The following is a 15,027-nucleotide window of genomic DNA, read 5'->3' as shown; positions in this document are numbered from 1 at the left end:
ACATCAAACAAACGCTGACACCAGGGCTATCATATGCAAAGAAAGCCAAATGATAAACTCGCAGCTCCTGGATAACCACAGACCTTGTATCAGCGTGGTTAAGGCCTTTAAATACTTCTGCAATAACAAAAATCAGTAATTAATTAATAATTGGATGTGTAATGCTGAAAGCAACTTTCTGTTCTTCGGAAAACTATTTACAAATAGACTGCTTAGCAGCCACCTGTGGCTGGAAAAGCATGACTGTGGATTCTAAAGATGCATTTTATAATTAGAAGCATTTCTAATGCTTTCTATTTGAAAATTTAAAAAGCCAGTGGTCATTTTAATTAAACTTTGTAATTAATATGAAAGTTAGAAGGGATATACTTCCATGGAAAAGTACTAGACAGGGTAAGTAAAGACAGTGATTGCTTAAAAAAAACCAAACCAAACCCAAGAACAAATGGAGCAGGAGACAAAATGGAGACAACAGAATGAAGAGAAGGAAGAACATTGTGAACTTTATTTCAACAGCCCTGGAACTCTCCATGGAATAAAAAGTCATGGGTTTGCGTGATACAGGACGTGGAAGTCTTATTGCCCTCATAAATGTCAGCTCATAAAACTCAGCCAATTAGATCTTTACCTTCTTAACTCTGATGTCTGTGGAACAGGGAAATACCTTGTATTATCGCTTTATAGATTTGTGTTGAGGGGGAAGATACAATAATGGCTCTTGGTGTGCTCCACTTACAAGAATGACTTTACCTGTGCAGGAGACGGAGCATTTTCAGGCACAGTCTAAGAACACACAAAATTGTCCCAAGAACTTTGACAATACTCATACTTTAAAAGTGCAGAAAAGTATTTTCATTTCTCACATAATGTGAATACCATCCCCATAACTGTATATTAAAAAAAATCATCAGCAAACAAAGCAAAACATTCCATTCCCTCTGCTGTTACGCTTCAGCACAGGAACAGAGAAGCAACCACCTGTGACTGATGGCAGTCGCGCTGCTTAATGTGCTACTGAAAGACACCACTGAAAAGTGGCTAAGTACAATAATTACATAAAAATGACTTACCCCTTTTTCCCCCAAATGTTGACAGATACTTAGGTCACAATATTTACAGACCATACAAGTGATTTACTGAAGAACAAACTCATTAATTCATGCATCGACTCGGAGCACAGCACTTCTGTTTTGTTTATTAACAGTCCAGTACAACTATGGCAATGCAGAATAACTTACAAAAAATATTTTAAAATATTTTTCTATTAAAATAATTCCAACTTGTATTCCTCAGAGCACTGACTTTTGTGGTCATATGCTATCAACTCCTCTTGTAATGTCATTCCTTAAAATGAAAGCTAAGCAAGCATTCTAAAGTCTTGGAGCTCCTCTGAAACACAAATGCTGCTGAGTCATCCTTACTTGATAAACATTTACACTGCACACAAGATTGGAATAAAATAACATTTTAACTTTTTTTTCCTTTCTCAGCACCAATATAACTGATGAAAACAAAAAGCTTCTGAAGCCAAGCTACCTTAAAATTCGGAAGACAGCTTTACTAACTTAAGTTTTGTCTCTGCTGCTACAGAGTAACCTAAAACACCTCATTATTACTCACTTACAGGGACTTTTCCCAATGAGCAGTTGTTTCACTTTTACTTTCCTCCTCACAGACAGGAGCATGCATTCCGAGAAGCTGTATAGTACATTGTGAAATTGTTTAGACAGGAACACACAGAGAAAATATCCACAAAAGACTGTTCTGCCATTGGTTGCATACATGGCCTCATTAATTTACTGAGGAACTGCCCATTACTTTCTTTCCCCGATCAACTCATAAGAAAACAGAGATACCTAAAGACAAACTTCCTCTTCACAGAGTCATTCCTAATTTGAATCCAATATTTTCTCTTTGATAAAGCAGATGCCCCTAATAACAATATTTTTAAACATCTCTAGACACATGCTAACTGTGCAGTAATTTGAGCTCGCACATGAACTACCTTGCACAAAAAGAAGAAATTAATATTATGTAATTAATTTTGGATAGCATCAGTTTCCCAATTCTAGTTATTTCTTGTAAATTTGAACATGAACAATATTTAAATACAACAGAAATTATCTCTTTTAGCTATGCTTGATTCTTATGTTCAAATCCTGCTGTCTCGACTATACCCATTGGACCCCTCAGTAGATTAAGGTGAGCACACGTCTAAGTTTTAGTATTAGCTGCACGACATTAGTTTTCACTTAAATTGTCATCACATCTAATGCAGAAAACAAATACAAGTATACTTTATGACAATATATGTTGCCATACAAAGACATCCTCTGGCTATGGTGACTACTTGGTCTGTATTGAGCATTGAAACACAGCTTAGAGAGGGAGCAGACCAGGAATCCTAATTTAGAAGAGTTTTTGGGAGGTATCCATTTATAGAATTTACATGGAATGTTGTGAACATTCAAAATATATTTTATTAAAAATATAAAAAACCTACAAAATTCATGTATTTTGAGAAAGAAGTTCTACAAAAAGCGTGAAGGCTTTTTCCATCTATAATTACCATCTGAATAACAAATGCCTCCTGAAAACGGGTATTTGAGACAGATTTTTGGACTGTGTGGATGTTGCATGCCAACTTCTAAGGCAACATGAAACTCCTCATCCAGAGTCCAAAAAATGTAGGGAGACCCTAAAAATGTAGCAGAAGCATTTCCGCACACTGATTTCAGTAGTCAAGTTTGTGCAGAAGTGATTCCACTAGATTCGTAGGGTACCTTTTTGAGGGAACAGAAACTTGTCACTTCGTTAGCTTTTTGACATTTTCCAGCTCTTCTATAGGTTTCCATTTCTGATTGATTGTTAAAAGCTGCAAGAAATTAAAAGGGAAATACGGAAGAAATTAGCAAAACCCCAGTGACCATTTACTCCACTCCCACCCTCTGCATATCATACATCAACTCATTGTGAAGAAGGATTTCTAGCAGCTTTACATTTTCCTTCCAGAACAAAGCAGAAATGGCAACTGATGACATATTTTATCGGTCAAACAAAATCATTTGGAGGATATTAAATAAGTAATGATGCCAAATAATTTTATTTTTTTTTATCCTAGATGCTCTGCTTAGCTAAGATTTTTTTTTCCTTTAGGGTGCATTACTTAAAACCATGTGGTCAATTTTGTAATTCAGGAACAAGGCAAGGCTAAATAGGATTTCCTCTATACTCCAAATTTCCCCTGTTATCAATGGAGTTGAGTAAATGGGTGGTGGGGGTAAGGGGGAAACACCAACCAGCTGTATGCCATGAATTCAGGATCAGACCTAGAATGTAATAGCTAAATCCCTGTCATTACAGAATAGAAGGAAGACACCTTACATAAAATAAAGAAATAAGCACTTAGTTCCACTTTTAAATAGATGTATGTCAGCTTTACGTTTTTTCCTCGTTAATATTTTTGCTAATTCGTACACATTTAAATAAAGTTATTGCATTAGAAACACATTCTATTTGTAACGACTATATTGTTTGTCTAAATTACCTTCTGAGGCTTGGCAGGATCAACAGTTTCCCATGGTTCTGGATTGCCACTCTTGTTAATGCTTTAAGAGAAGATAAAGTAAAACAGGTGTTATTGTTTTAGGGTGTGAACTCATATAAGGACTTATCGTCAACAGAATTATTCAAGTAAGTACTTCCCTGGAACACAAGTTGACAGGTTTAGGCATTTCTGTTTTAAATTCTGGGTAAGAATCATGATAGTTTGCTTTATTTACAGCTTCCAAATCACCAAACAACGCAACATTGTTCAAGTAAAACATGTTATCATAAGGAAAACAAGATGAAAAATCAAAACTGAATAAAGACATAGAGAAAAAGTAAGGGGATTCTTACTCTGACAGCTAAAAAGTCTATTCCAATCACTTAAAGTAAACAGAAAACTTCCCAAGAGCTTAAAGAAGATAGGACTTAGCTCCACTTATCAGCTAAGCCATTAAAATATTAACTTATTTTAGGTTCATATTATTAAATGCTGTTCTTTATATATGAGTCAATAGCCCGGTTACAACATAGCTGCACGCAGTCTACCCGTTAGCGTGAAATTCTTCATAAGAAAATTTAAAAGCTATTACTCCTAAAGCAATGAAAAAAATTAATAACATTAAAAGTTAGGAAATCAGTTGAGATACACTCCAAATTAATTAATTTATTCAGTATTTACAATCTGCAGACATCCTAGGCTTTACCAGTAGCCTGGAACAGCTGCATGGGTGGTTTTATTTTTTGAGATGCAAACCCATGAGGGTCAAATACCTCTGCTAAAGAAAGAAAGGGTAACTCCAAGCAATAATAACCATTCTCCTTACATCACATCGGATTTGCTGAACAGGGAATAGACAGAGAAAGCGAACGCCCCGACGGCTGCGAAGGACACCACTCCGACCAGGGGAATGAGCTGGAAGAGAGAGAAAAAAGAGCTGAGGAGCGAGGGGTCCTGCCTGGAGAGGCACCGAGAGGGCAAGGGGAGACCTGGTAAGGCAACACCTTAAACTGACCCCCAGCATCTCCCCGGAGCATCCCCTCCTGTGCCCTCCAGCATCTCCCCCTGAGCATCAACCCCCGAGCATCCCCTCCTGTGCCCTCCAGCATCTCCCCCCGAGCATCTCCCCCTCTGCCCCCCAGCATCCCCAGCCGCACACTCGCCCTCTCTGCCCCACTCACTTCTTTTTTGGCTCTCAGGATCTGGAAGAAGCTCTGGTTCATGCTGGCTGCGCCCCGGGACCGCTCCGCTCGCTGCCCCCCTCCCCGCAGCCGCCGCCCCGCTATAAGGGCGCTGCCGGGGCGGGAGGCGGCGCCCCGGGGCAGGCGGGGACCCACGGGGGGTGCCCTCCCGCACCTCCTCCTCTCGGTGTCAGCGCCCCGGTGCGTTACACCGCTCCGATCGCCGCCCGGGGCTTTCTACGGGACAGAAACTCCCACCCCGGCAGGCTGGAGGAGCCAGCAGACTCCTCCGTAGAGTCTGTTTTTGCCTTCCCCTCTTGCCCCTGGGAAAGCAGCAAAAGGAGAGTTTTCCTTTGCTGCCCGCTCTCTGGAGCAAGGAGGGGACAGGACAGGGCACAACTACCCCTGCTGCTCCTCCTAGGGAGTGAAGATAGAAGTCAGGCAGAAACGTCTTTGAAGAAAGGAGCTGAGAGCGTTTTGCTGCGCTAACTCCTGTCAGGTCTGGCAATTCGAAAGCAACATTCAAACCCAGGAAAGCAAAACAGAGTTATCTTGAAGGTTTTCAAGGTTTCCATACTTTATCTCCAACACTGCTCCTGAGAAACCTTCGGAGGTTTGAGAAATTCAGCGGCTCTGGTCTACTTGTTGTCAGCAACAAAGCAGCAGGAGTCTCTTTCCTTAGGAAATGATGATGTAAGCCACCAAACTGCAGGACAGTCATTTATATTTGAACCTTTTCCTAAATTGCCTCTACTCCTCCCCTTTGTCCTGCACAGTCTCTCATTGCCTTGGAACTTTCTCTCGTGTAAATCACACTGCAGTCCAGTCCCCAGTGTTCTCGTTATTAAAAGAAATATTTGTTAACGGGTTTAAAACTTAAGAACCTCAAATGAAATAAGCTATCTTGGACAGTAGAATATTTGGTCTACAAGCATTTTCATAGAGAAAAGGAGGAAAGAATCAAAAAGTTCCTACCCTGCCAAGTTAAAACACACACTTGCATACCTGTAAAACCAATCTCCTTTGATAGAGCTGTGTGTATTTTAGAAGACAACCTATACAAATACACTGACAAAGAACGGTTGGGTGGGGAAAAAGAATTCTGCACACACTGTTATATAAAGCAAAATTCCCTTCTCTAAAGAAGGAATTAATACAGTTTGAGTTGATTACAGACTTAGTATCTGCTTCCTTAATCAAAATGTCTTTATAGTAAGCAGTAATTGATCTAAAATTATTAAAAAACCCCCATCACTCCCGAACTTATAACAAGGGATTAAGCACTGATAATCTTGTTGCTGCCTCTGTACTTTGGAAGCTGCTTGTAAAGAAAGCGAGCATGGAGCTACACCCATAAAAACCACCTTACGCTTTATATTATGTCAGACTTACTTCCTCCTATTTAATGGTCTGAAAGTTTTTCTATTTTTTAAGTATTTACTGTCCTTTGGAGACTTCACAACACATTTTAAATGAAATAGTCTAACTGTGCCAGTGTTTGTACTGAAAGCTAGAAAATCTACAGTAATTCTGATGCACAGTGCTTTATCTAAGTAACTTGACTATTTCTTTGATAGATGGAAACTGAGGCAAAGCAAACAAGATAAATTTATTTTTCATTAGCGAGATCACAGATTTTTCACACGTGAAATTTTACTCAATTTTGTACAAAGTGAAAATTACAATATATACAGTATCAAAAAGCAGAAGAGATGTCAGACACGGTAAAGTCTTTGTAATATATATAAAAATATCTATGCTACTTCACTCCTTTTTAATTCAAGAGGCTAATTCTCGACTATAAAATTTTTCATAGAACTCCAAGTCTTTTATGTTTAAAGATGGTTTTACAGTCCCCAACGAATTTACAAAATGTTCATGTTTAACAGCAGTTGCTTCAAGTCCGTTCTCTTGCAACGCCAGCAAAGCAGCCTTTAAAAGAAAAAGAAAACAAACAACTTGAAGTGCTTATGGTCTAAGTCACAAAAAAGTTATTTAAAATGTGAAATATGTTAAAGTAAAGCATCTGAAAACACCATTGTATAATTTATGGTTATTTAACAATAGGTAAACATCAAATAAGATTATCAGAATTTTAATTCGTTTTGTTGCCCGGATTAGACAACATAACCTTGATGACCTTGGATTTGCTTCCTAGCCTTCTCTCTTTTTATGACTTACATTAAATACTTGTCTTCTCAATTTTTTCTCTTTAGCCTTCACAGTACATGCTAGTTTCAGCTAAAAACTCTGCAGTTGCATGCAGTACAGAGAATGTGAACTTGGTTTACAGAGGGCCAAGTGAAACAAAGTGTAGCACAGTTTTATTCTGGTGAATTATCACAGAAAGCCTTTATTCTGATTTGGCTTTCTTATTGGAAGAATTAAACCCTGTGCAGTTCTCCTGTTTTACTCTTCCTTTTTATATTTTCACTACAAACCGTGAAAGAATCCATACTACACACAGCTTGGTAACATTCATGACTTAGCTCTCTTCTCATTGAAGAAAACAGAACCAAACTTTCATTTACAGTTTATTTCAGAGATGAATCATGAATATTTCTTACCTCCTTGCAGAGATTTTCAATATCGGCTCCAGAGAAGAGGTCTGTTAGGGCTGCCACATCTTCTAAGGACACATCGGTATCTAATGGGATTTTTTCTGTGCAGATTTTCAAAATAGAAAGCCTTCCCTGTGAGTCGGTCCATATTAGAAGAGAAAACAACAACAAACCAACCAATAATTAATCCCTCTCCAAAGCAGTACAAAATATGAACTTAAAAGTAAGGAAAATCCAGATGAGCATCAAATCAAACCTTCATATTTTTGGTGTAAAAGTGAATAAGATGCTATTAATGGAGATAATACTCTTATGATTATGTCATATATTAAAGCCTGTTATTCACAGTGACTAATTACATAATGAAAACATAGTATTTTAGAATGAAGAGTCCATTTTGGGTCAACTTTTTTTTCTTTTTTTACCAGTTAAAATACTTTCTGGTGTTTAAATAATTATCAACTATTCCTTTTTACACTTCATTTGGTGACTGATCTTCAGTGAATCACCCATTAGTTGTTAAATATATTATGAGTATGCCCCCTTTGCTCTTAAAGGAAGTTGTAGAGCAATTAACATCTCTTCATTTAAAGCCAAGTATGGATTTGTAATACATCACCTTCAGATCTGGAGGTGGAATATAGATCATCTTGTCTAATCTTCCAGGACGCAGTAAGGCATCATCCAACATATCTGGTCTATTTGTTGCAGCAACTACCATAACATCTTTATTCAAAGTTTCATGAAACTCTAGCTGAGTAAGAGAGGGCACAAGAAAAATAAAAAAAAAAAATCAGTGCAACATGGTTAAGATGGTCTCTTTCAATATTAGTATTTCATTTTTCTTGAGGTAAAAACTGCCTTTGCACGTGCCAGATGAGGTGACAAGGAAGAAATGCAGCTAGTGTCTACCTTGACAATAAATATAGGTTTGTTGTCGGCCAGACAGTAACAAAAACAAGTAGAGGAAATGCTTATAAAAAGTGCATTCAAGAGAAGCCTGTCTAATAGTAAAAATAGCACCATTAGTCTAAAAGATTACCTCAGTGTCAAATAAGAGGATTTTTGTGACAGAAGATGAATGACAAATAGCAATGCTCATTAGCCTGTGTGGGTATTTTGTTCAAAGAAAGTCTCATCGAGGAACAGCATATGTAAAAACTGTTAGCAGCCTATATAAGGTATTTTCTAAAACCTAGAAATTATAACAGACATAACATCTTGCATCTTTTCAAGCTTAAGGATTTTAAGCTTAAAAAACAGAAATGGAACAACTGAAATTTTTGGAACAACTGGACAGCATTTATCATTCTTCCTACATAGAAAAGGGAACATAAATACCTTTCTTTCCTCGTCACTTTGTTCTTGATATTGACCCTCAAGCTGTAGTTTGCTTCCTCTTCTTTCTGTGACTTTCAGCCCAATACCATCCAACTCATTGAGAAGCACAGAAAGAACCCGCTCTGAGACACCGTGGCCAGATTTGCTGTGTGACCGAGATCCCAAGATAGAGTCAATCTCATCTAGGAATACTACTGCTGGAGTATTCGCTCTTGCTTGGCGAAAGACCTGTTTTAAAAATATTAATGAAATAAAATATCAACGCATATATTCTAGCAGGTAAGGTGAAAGCACCTATTTACATGTACTCTGTATTTCACTTAACTTCAAAGATGTAGTCATAACAGCTGTTCTGGCTTATGTTTACTAGGCAAATTCTACTTCTTATTTAAATTCTTAAATGAACTGAAAACAAAAGGGTAAAAATAATTTCAGAGTTTAAAACTGGTATCATTTTAGGGCTAGATTCTCAGTTTAAATAAACGTGAATCTGTAAGCCATTTCTATTTAATAATCAGATGAGAGCTTTAACTACCTTATTTTCAATAACAAAATTTAGGCCTAAATAATACTTTACAAAAATCAAGCAAAATTAAACCATAGACCTTACACAGATTAAAAACTGTACCTGAGCCAATATCTTCTCTGAATCTCCAACGTAAGGTGAGAAAAGGTCAGCACCACTTACAGAGATAAAGGAGCAGTGACAACTTGTGGCCACAGCCTTCACCAGTGTGGTTTTGGCACACCCTGATGGCCCATAGAGAAGAACACCCTTCGGATGAGACAGGCCCATCCTAGCAAACGCCTGAGGAAACTTCATAGGCCACTCAATACTCTGTCAATACACACACAAAAAACCGGCATGAAATTCTTAGTAATGAAACGATAGAGCTCACAGACAATCTACACAATTGCTAAGCACATTATTTCCTCTCCTGGGTACTAACATTAATTTGAAATCAGAGTATAGTTATTTAGTCTTCCTTAGTATGATGCTCCCTTTTTAAAGTTTCTTCCCTGTCTCAAACAAATAGAAAGGCAATCCTTGAGAGATGAGAAACAACAGCCACCTGTGGCTACAAACTCAGGAACAGACAAAATCATCTGGCTACAAGTTAAGTGTTTCTCAGCTACTAAAACCATGCTTATTTCCACACCTTCTTAGGCTTGGTAGTGATACCTTGTGACTGGAAGATCGTAACAAACATTGTAACAGTTTAAAGTACTATAAAAAACTGTTTAAAATACAACTTATAATCAGGTGATAATTCATTTCCATAATGCAGCACACAAAATACCTCAGAGGACATGGTTATTAGAAGTTAGCTATTTATGTGAGTTTGTTTTGTGCATTACCTGTTTTAGCTTTAATTTCACATCTTCAAGACCACCGATTTGCTCCCAAGGGACAGGTTTACACTCTGTTAGACCAATTGCGCTTCGATAAGAGGATGGTTGAATTTTTTTAAAAGCTTCTTGGAAATGTGCCAAGCTAATCATCATTTCAGATGAATCCTGAAGAAAGACAGATAAAGCCTATGAGTATTTTTACATAATAACTTATAGTGCTGCGTTAGTAGGCAAAACACTTCACAAAAGGCCAAATGCAACTAATAAAGCAGCAAATTTCTGCCCTAGCAAGCTTAAGCACTGCAGACACAGCAAGGTAACACAAAGAGTGTACTCTTTAATGACAGGTTTTCACAGAGGAAAAAAACCTCCAGAAACTAGTGCTCTAGAGAAAATTGCTTTACCCTAAATATTCCCATTAAATTATAGCTCCATATAGCTCCATTATGCAGTGATCTGCTAAACCAAATGGTTGTTAGTTTCAGAGTTACTACATTCCAAATCCTACATTCTCTTGAGTACAAATAATGTTCTAACATCCATTTTCACCACATAGTGGAGAAAGTAAGGCATTTTATCACATTTAGGCTAGAAAACACCATTACCAAACTACAGACGCAGTAACAGAACTAAGATGTATTTTACAAAGGCACTTTCAGTTCCCAAGGCAAACACGCCATCTACTTAGTTATTATTTAAAATTGTCCGCCTATTTGTTTTTGAGATACCAGGCTCAAATTGCTTTATTTTCAATGTTTATAAAGGTATCTGGGAGAGACTGAAGTTCCAGAAATATGATGCTCTTTTTCTATCCCAAGTGAAGACAATGCGTTCTACCATTCTTTGTCCATGCTTTGGCTCTAGAAATTTTGCAAATATGGCTTTAAATTTCTGCTTAGCCATTCCAGATGAAAAACCACAGCAAGCATGACTCAATTCTTGTAAAAGTCAGGATAGATGCAAAGAATATTAAAAACCACATACTATAGATACAGAACTAGAGAACTGCTAAGAAGTTAAGTTTCTGCACACTGGGAAGTTTTACACCTTGTGTCTACAAGAAGGTTATATCCAACCATACAGCTTAAATGATAATAGCTCTCACTAGCAGTTATATATTCACGTGTCAACCTGAACTTCAATTTGCAGTTATTATGAAGCAGAGCTCTAAATCGCTGACAGCTTCAAAAGACAGCTTTGGTGGACAATATAGTTTAGTTTACCAAAGGAATCTAAAATCTCTGCTTTGCACAATCCTAAAAAGATAAGGGTAAGAACTTTTAGTAAAGCTTTTCACCCAGAAAGGAGAACACAGTCTTTTCAGGTGAGAACTGAAAGGACTAGTGCAATGGCATATTTGTGCTTATTACAGACTTCATATTTTTCAGTATTTCTGCAAGCTCAGCTTGTGGAGCTTTTCAAGGTAAAGCCAAGTATCAACAAGGAAAGGGTGATACATAGTATTAATGACATTCTTCTTGACCAATCTGCAACCATACCAAAGAGCTGTGGAACACAGCCTGCATAGCAGCTTCTCTGCAGAGTGCTGTAAGGTCAGCTCCAACATACCCAGTCGTCATCTCTGCCACTTTAACCAAATCAACATCTGTGGAAATCGGCATACTAGATGTGAGCAACTGCAGGATGGATCTTCTTTGTGTAAGCGTTGGTGTCCCAATAACAATCTAAACAAAATATAATAAACAAAAATTTTTAGTAGATATTTTCATAGATTCATAGAAAAGCTTGGGTTGGAAGGGACATTAAAGATCATCAAGTTCCAATCCCCCCGCCATGGGCAGAGACACCTCCCACCAGACCAGGCTGCTCAAAGCCCCATCAAAGCTGACCTTGAACACCTCCAGGGATGGGGCAGCCACAGCTTCCCTGGGCAACCTGGGCCAGGGCCTCACCAGCATCATGGTTAAGAAATTCTTACTCATGTCTAGCCTAAATCTGCCCCTCTCCAGTTCATACCTATTGCCCCTAGTCCTGTCACTCCAAGCCTTTGTAAACAGTCCCTCCCCAAGTTTCCTGTAGCCCCTTCAGGTACCAGAAGGTCACTCTAAGATCTCCTCCAAGCCTTCTCTTCCCCAGGCTAAACAACCTCAACTATCTCAGCCTGTCCTCGTAGGGGAGGCGCTCCAACCCCCAGATCATCTTTGCAGCTCTACTCTAGACCTGTTCCAACAGCTCCTTATCTTGTTGAAATTTTGCTACATTCCTCTTATTTTACAGACCTAGGCAAGCAACATTGTCTCTGTTTTATACTGCTTACTGAAGACTTACGCACATTTGTACAGCAACTAACAAATTTTACAAGAAACTTATTATCAGTACTACATGGATGACAAGTATCTTCATTTACACTTACTTTCCAAGTAAACAGTGTTTGTATAAACAGGTGTTCACAAGGCACTCTCAGTTAGTGTCCATCAACTCCTCTTTTAAGGTAATTTTAAGAGAAGACGACACTGAAATGATAATTTCCTTGCATCACAAGGGCTGAATTAGATTCATCCAAAAGACAAAAAAATCATTCATACATTATTAAAACCTTGGAAAAATGCCACCATAAAATATAACTCAACAATCTAAAAATCCTGGAAAATAATGAAAACAAATTGTGAAAGCATTACAGAGCTCACGCTTTCCTGAGTAAGATGTGCTCCCCACCTTACCCAAGCTGCAGCAATGCAGCAAGAGGACAAGTGTCTCAGGCCTGTAGAATCCCACTATGAAACATTACTAGTAGACATTAACTGCTCCCCGCTCCATCTCAAAAAGGAAAGAAAACAGAGAACATAGGAAAAAGAAGGTTTGCTTACCTCTCTGTCAAATCTGCCAGGTCTTCTCAGTGCAGGGTCTAAGGCTTCAGGCCGGTTTGTTGCTGCTACGATGACCATCTTGCCTTCACCACCTACACCATCCAGCAGCGTCAGCAACTGAGCAACAACTCGATCTTCAGGAGCGTTGTTGGAACCTCCTCTCTTTGGGCACAGAGAGTCAATCTCATCAATAAAGAGAATGGTTGGGCCTTCATGTGACATTTCTCTTCCTTTTTCAAAGACTCTTCGCAAATTCTCTTCGCTTTCTCCTGGTCTGGAGCCATGCAGGCCTGGACCATTGATGCAAATCAGATAGGCGCCCACTTCTTTCGCTACCACCTTTACCAGGAGCGTTTTCCCCACTCCCGGGGGCCCTATTAGCAGCACCCCATTAGGGACAGAAAGCCCCAGCTTCTTAAAAGCTTTTGGGAAGCGGAAAGGCAGATCAATCATTTCTTTCAAATGCTTCCCCACATCATCCAGTCCTGCCACTGAGGGTTTCGTGTTATTCCATACTCGCTTGTACCACTCTAAAGTGACCACCTCCTGGATTTTGACACTGGTTTGGGGCGTCACTAGCCCGGCTTCACCCTCTAAGAGCTCCGCGGCCAGTATTTCCACATACACCACGGGATTTTCCACATTCGGGGCTGCGGTAAAAAGGCAGCGAGGAGACACATAGACATTCCTCAGCAACTCCTTCACCGTTTCTTGCAGCACAGCGCGGGGGGTGGATTTTTTCAGCTCGGCGCTCTTCACCACGACCCTCACGGCCGCTTTCCCGAGCCGGCGGGGGCGCAGGAGCTGCAGGCGCGTCCCCCCCGGTATCCCTACCCCTCCCTCCTCGCCTCCCCGCTCCTGGCACTCGGTGTCGGCCTGCAGCAGCCCCTCGGCCCGGTCCTCCCGCGGCCAGGCCGCGCACAGCCAGCGCCCGCCGGGCACCGACACCCTCAGCGGAGCCCCCGGCCGCGCTCCCAGCCAGGACAGCGCAGCCGGCCCCAGCCGGCACCTCTGAGTGCCCTCATCCCGCGGGTCCACGGCGAGCAGCTTTAAACCCGCCGCCTCCATCTGCGGGTTTGAGGCGAGGGCGACAACCCACGCTCCCCAACTCGTGTCTCCCACTACTCGCCTCACGGAGACCTCTGCGCATGCGCGGATCGGGCCACACCGACGCATACGCGGCTCCGGCTCTTTCCCGCCACGCCGCTGCGCATGCGCATCCCCACAAAAATCGCCTCTACGCATGCGCATCCCCCACGCTATCGCCTCTACGCATGCGCACCCCACACCGTCTCCTCTACGCATGCGTATCCCCACACAAATCGCCTCTACGCATGCGCATCGCCGCCACCACAGCGCCTCTGCGGATGCGCGGCTGGAACGCCCACCATGGCGCCTCTGCGCATGCGCATTTTGAACCCCTCACACCCGCGGCGCCTCTGCGCATGCGGGCTTGGGGTGGGGGTGTGGGGGGGGTGTGTGTGTGTGTGTGTGTGTCTGTCTGTCTGTCTGTCTGTCTGTGTCTGTCCGTGTTTGTGTGTGTGTGGTTTGGGTCATAAGGAGCCTTAAAGATCATTCAGTCCCTGTGCTACCACCTCACCACCTTCCTTGTGAAGAATTGCTTCCTATCGTCTAATTAAGTCTTCCCTCTTCCAATTTAAAGCCATGGCTTCTCATCCTGTCGCTCCATGCCCTTGTAAACAGTCCCTCCCTATCTTTATTGTAGCCCGTGCAGGAACTGGAAACTGCTCTAAGGTCTTCTTGGAGCCTTCTCTTCTCCAGGCTGAACAACTGCAACTCTCTCAGTCTGTCCTCATATGGGAGGTGCTCCAGCCCTTGCATTACCCTTGTAGCCTCCTCTGGACCCGTTCCAACATTAACATAATCCTTCTCATGTTGGGGATTCCAAAGCCGGACACGGTACTCCAGGTTGGGTCTCACAAGGGTGGCGTAGAGGAGGTGGGACAATCAATAGGGAGAACAGCAGAAGACAAAGAATTTAGGGGTTCTGGACAATGAGGAGTAGGAATTCTCCAAATGCCTGTCCTACAAATGCCTATAGCAGGCTAAAAGCAGCAAAATTAAAGCTGCATTTGCAATGTTGACTTCCCCTCACCCTTGTCACTTTAAACTGCCCGCGACAACACCCAGTGCAAGATCACACACTGAAAGAGCCACACAACTTGTCATCGTTCCCCATGTACCTTTCTTCCTTG

General features: G+C 40.9%; 2 protein-coding genes across 2 annotated transcripts; both read right to left on the bottom strand.

Moving 5' to 3' along the window:
- Window positions 1–482: 482 nt before the first annotated feature.
- On the bottom strand, window positions 483–4,865 carry C12H15orf48 (chromosome 12 C15orf48 homolog). Its single transcript, XM_069866837.1, has 4 exons — window positions 4,729–4,865; window positions 4,374–4,462; window positions 3,548–3,608; window positions 483–2,875 (listed from the first exon to the last, which is right to left on the bottom strand). Exons 1-4 carry the CDS (start codon window positions 4,768–4,770, stop codon window positions 2,807–2,809), a joined length of 261 nt encoding a protein of 86 aa, XP_069722938.1. The 5' UTR covers window positions 4,771–4,865; the 3' UTR covers window positions 483–2,806.
- A 1,453-nt stretch (window positions 4,866–6,318) lies between these two features.
- AFG2B (AFG2 AAA ATPase homolog B) lies at window positions 6,319–13,903 on the bottom strand. Its single transcript, XM_069866992.1, has 8 exons — window positions 12,812–13,903; window positions 11,483–11,668; window positions 9,990–10,148; window positions 9,259–9,468; window positions 8,631–8,858; window positions 7,909–8,043; window positions 7,296–7,421; window positions 6,319–6,660 (listed from the first exon to the last, which is right to left on the bottom strand). The coding sequence occupies exons 1-8, from the start codon at window positions 13,877–13,879 to the stop codon at window positions 6,508–6,510; spliced, it is 2,265 nt and encodes a 754-aa protein (XP_069723093.1). The 5' UTR covers window positions 13,880–13,903; the 3' UTR covers window positions 6,319–6,507.
- Between the last annotated feature and the right edge of the window lie 1,124 nt (window positions 13,904–15,027).

This window comes from Phaenicophaeus curvirostris, chromosome 12 (genome assembly GCF_032191515.1).
Source record: "Phaenicophaeus curvirostris isolate KB17595 chromosome 12, BPBGC_Pcur_1.0, whole genome shotgun sequence".
Taxonomy (NCBI): Eukaryota; Metazoa; Chordata; class Aves; order Cuculiformes; family Cuculidae; genus Phaenicophaeus; species Phaenicophaeus curvirostris.
Note: the sequence above shows the minus strand (reverse complement) of the source record. Positions and strands in the feature narration are given on the sequence as shown.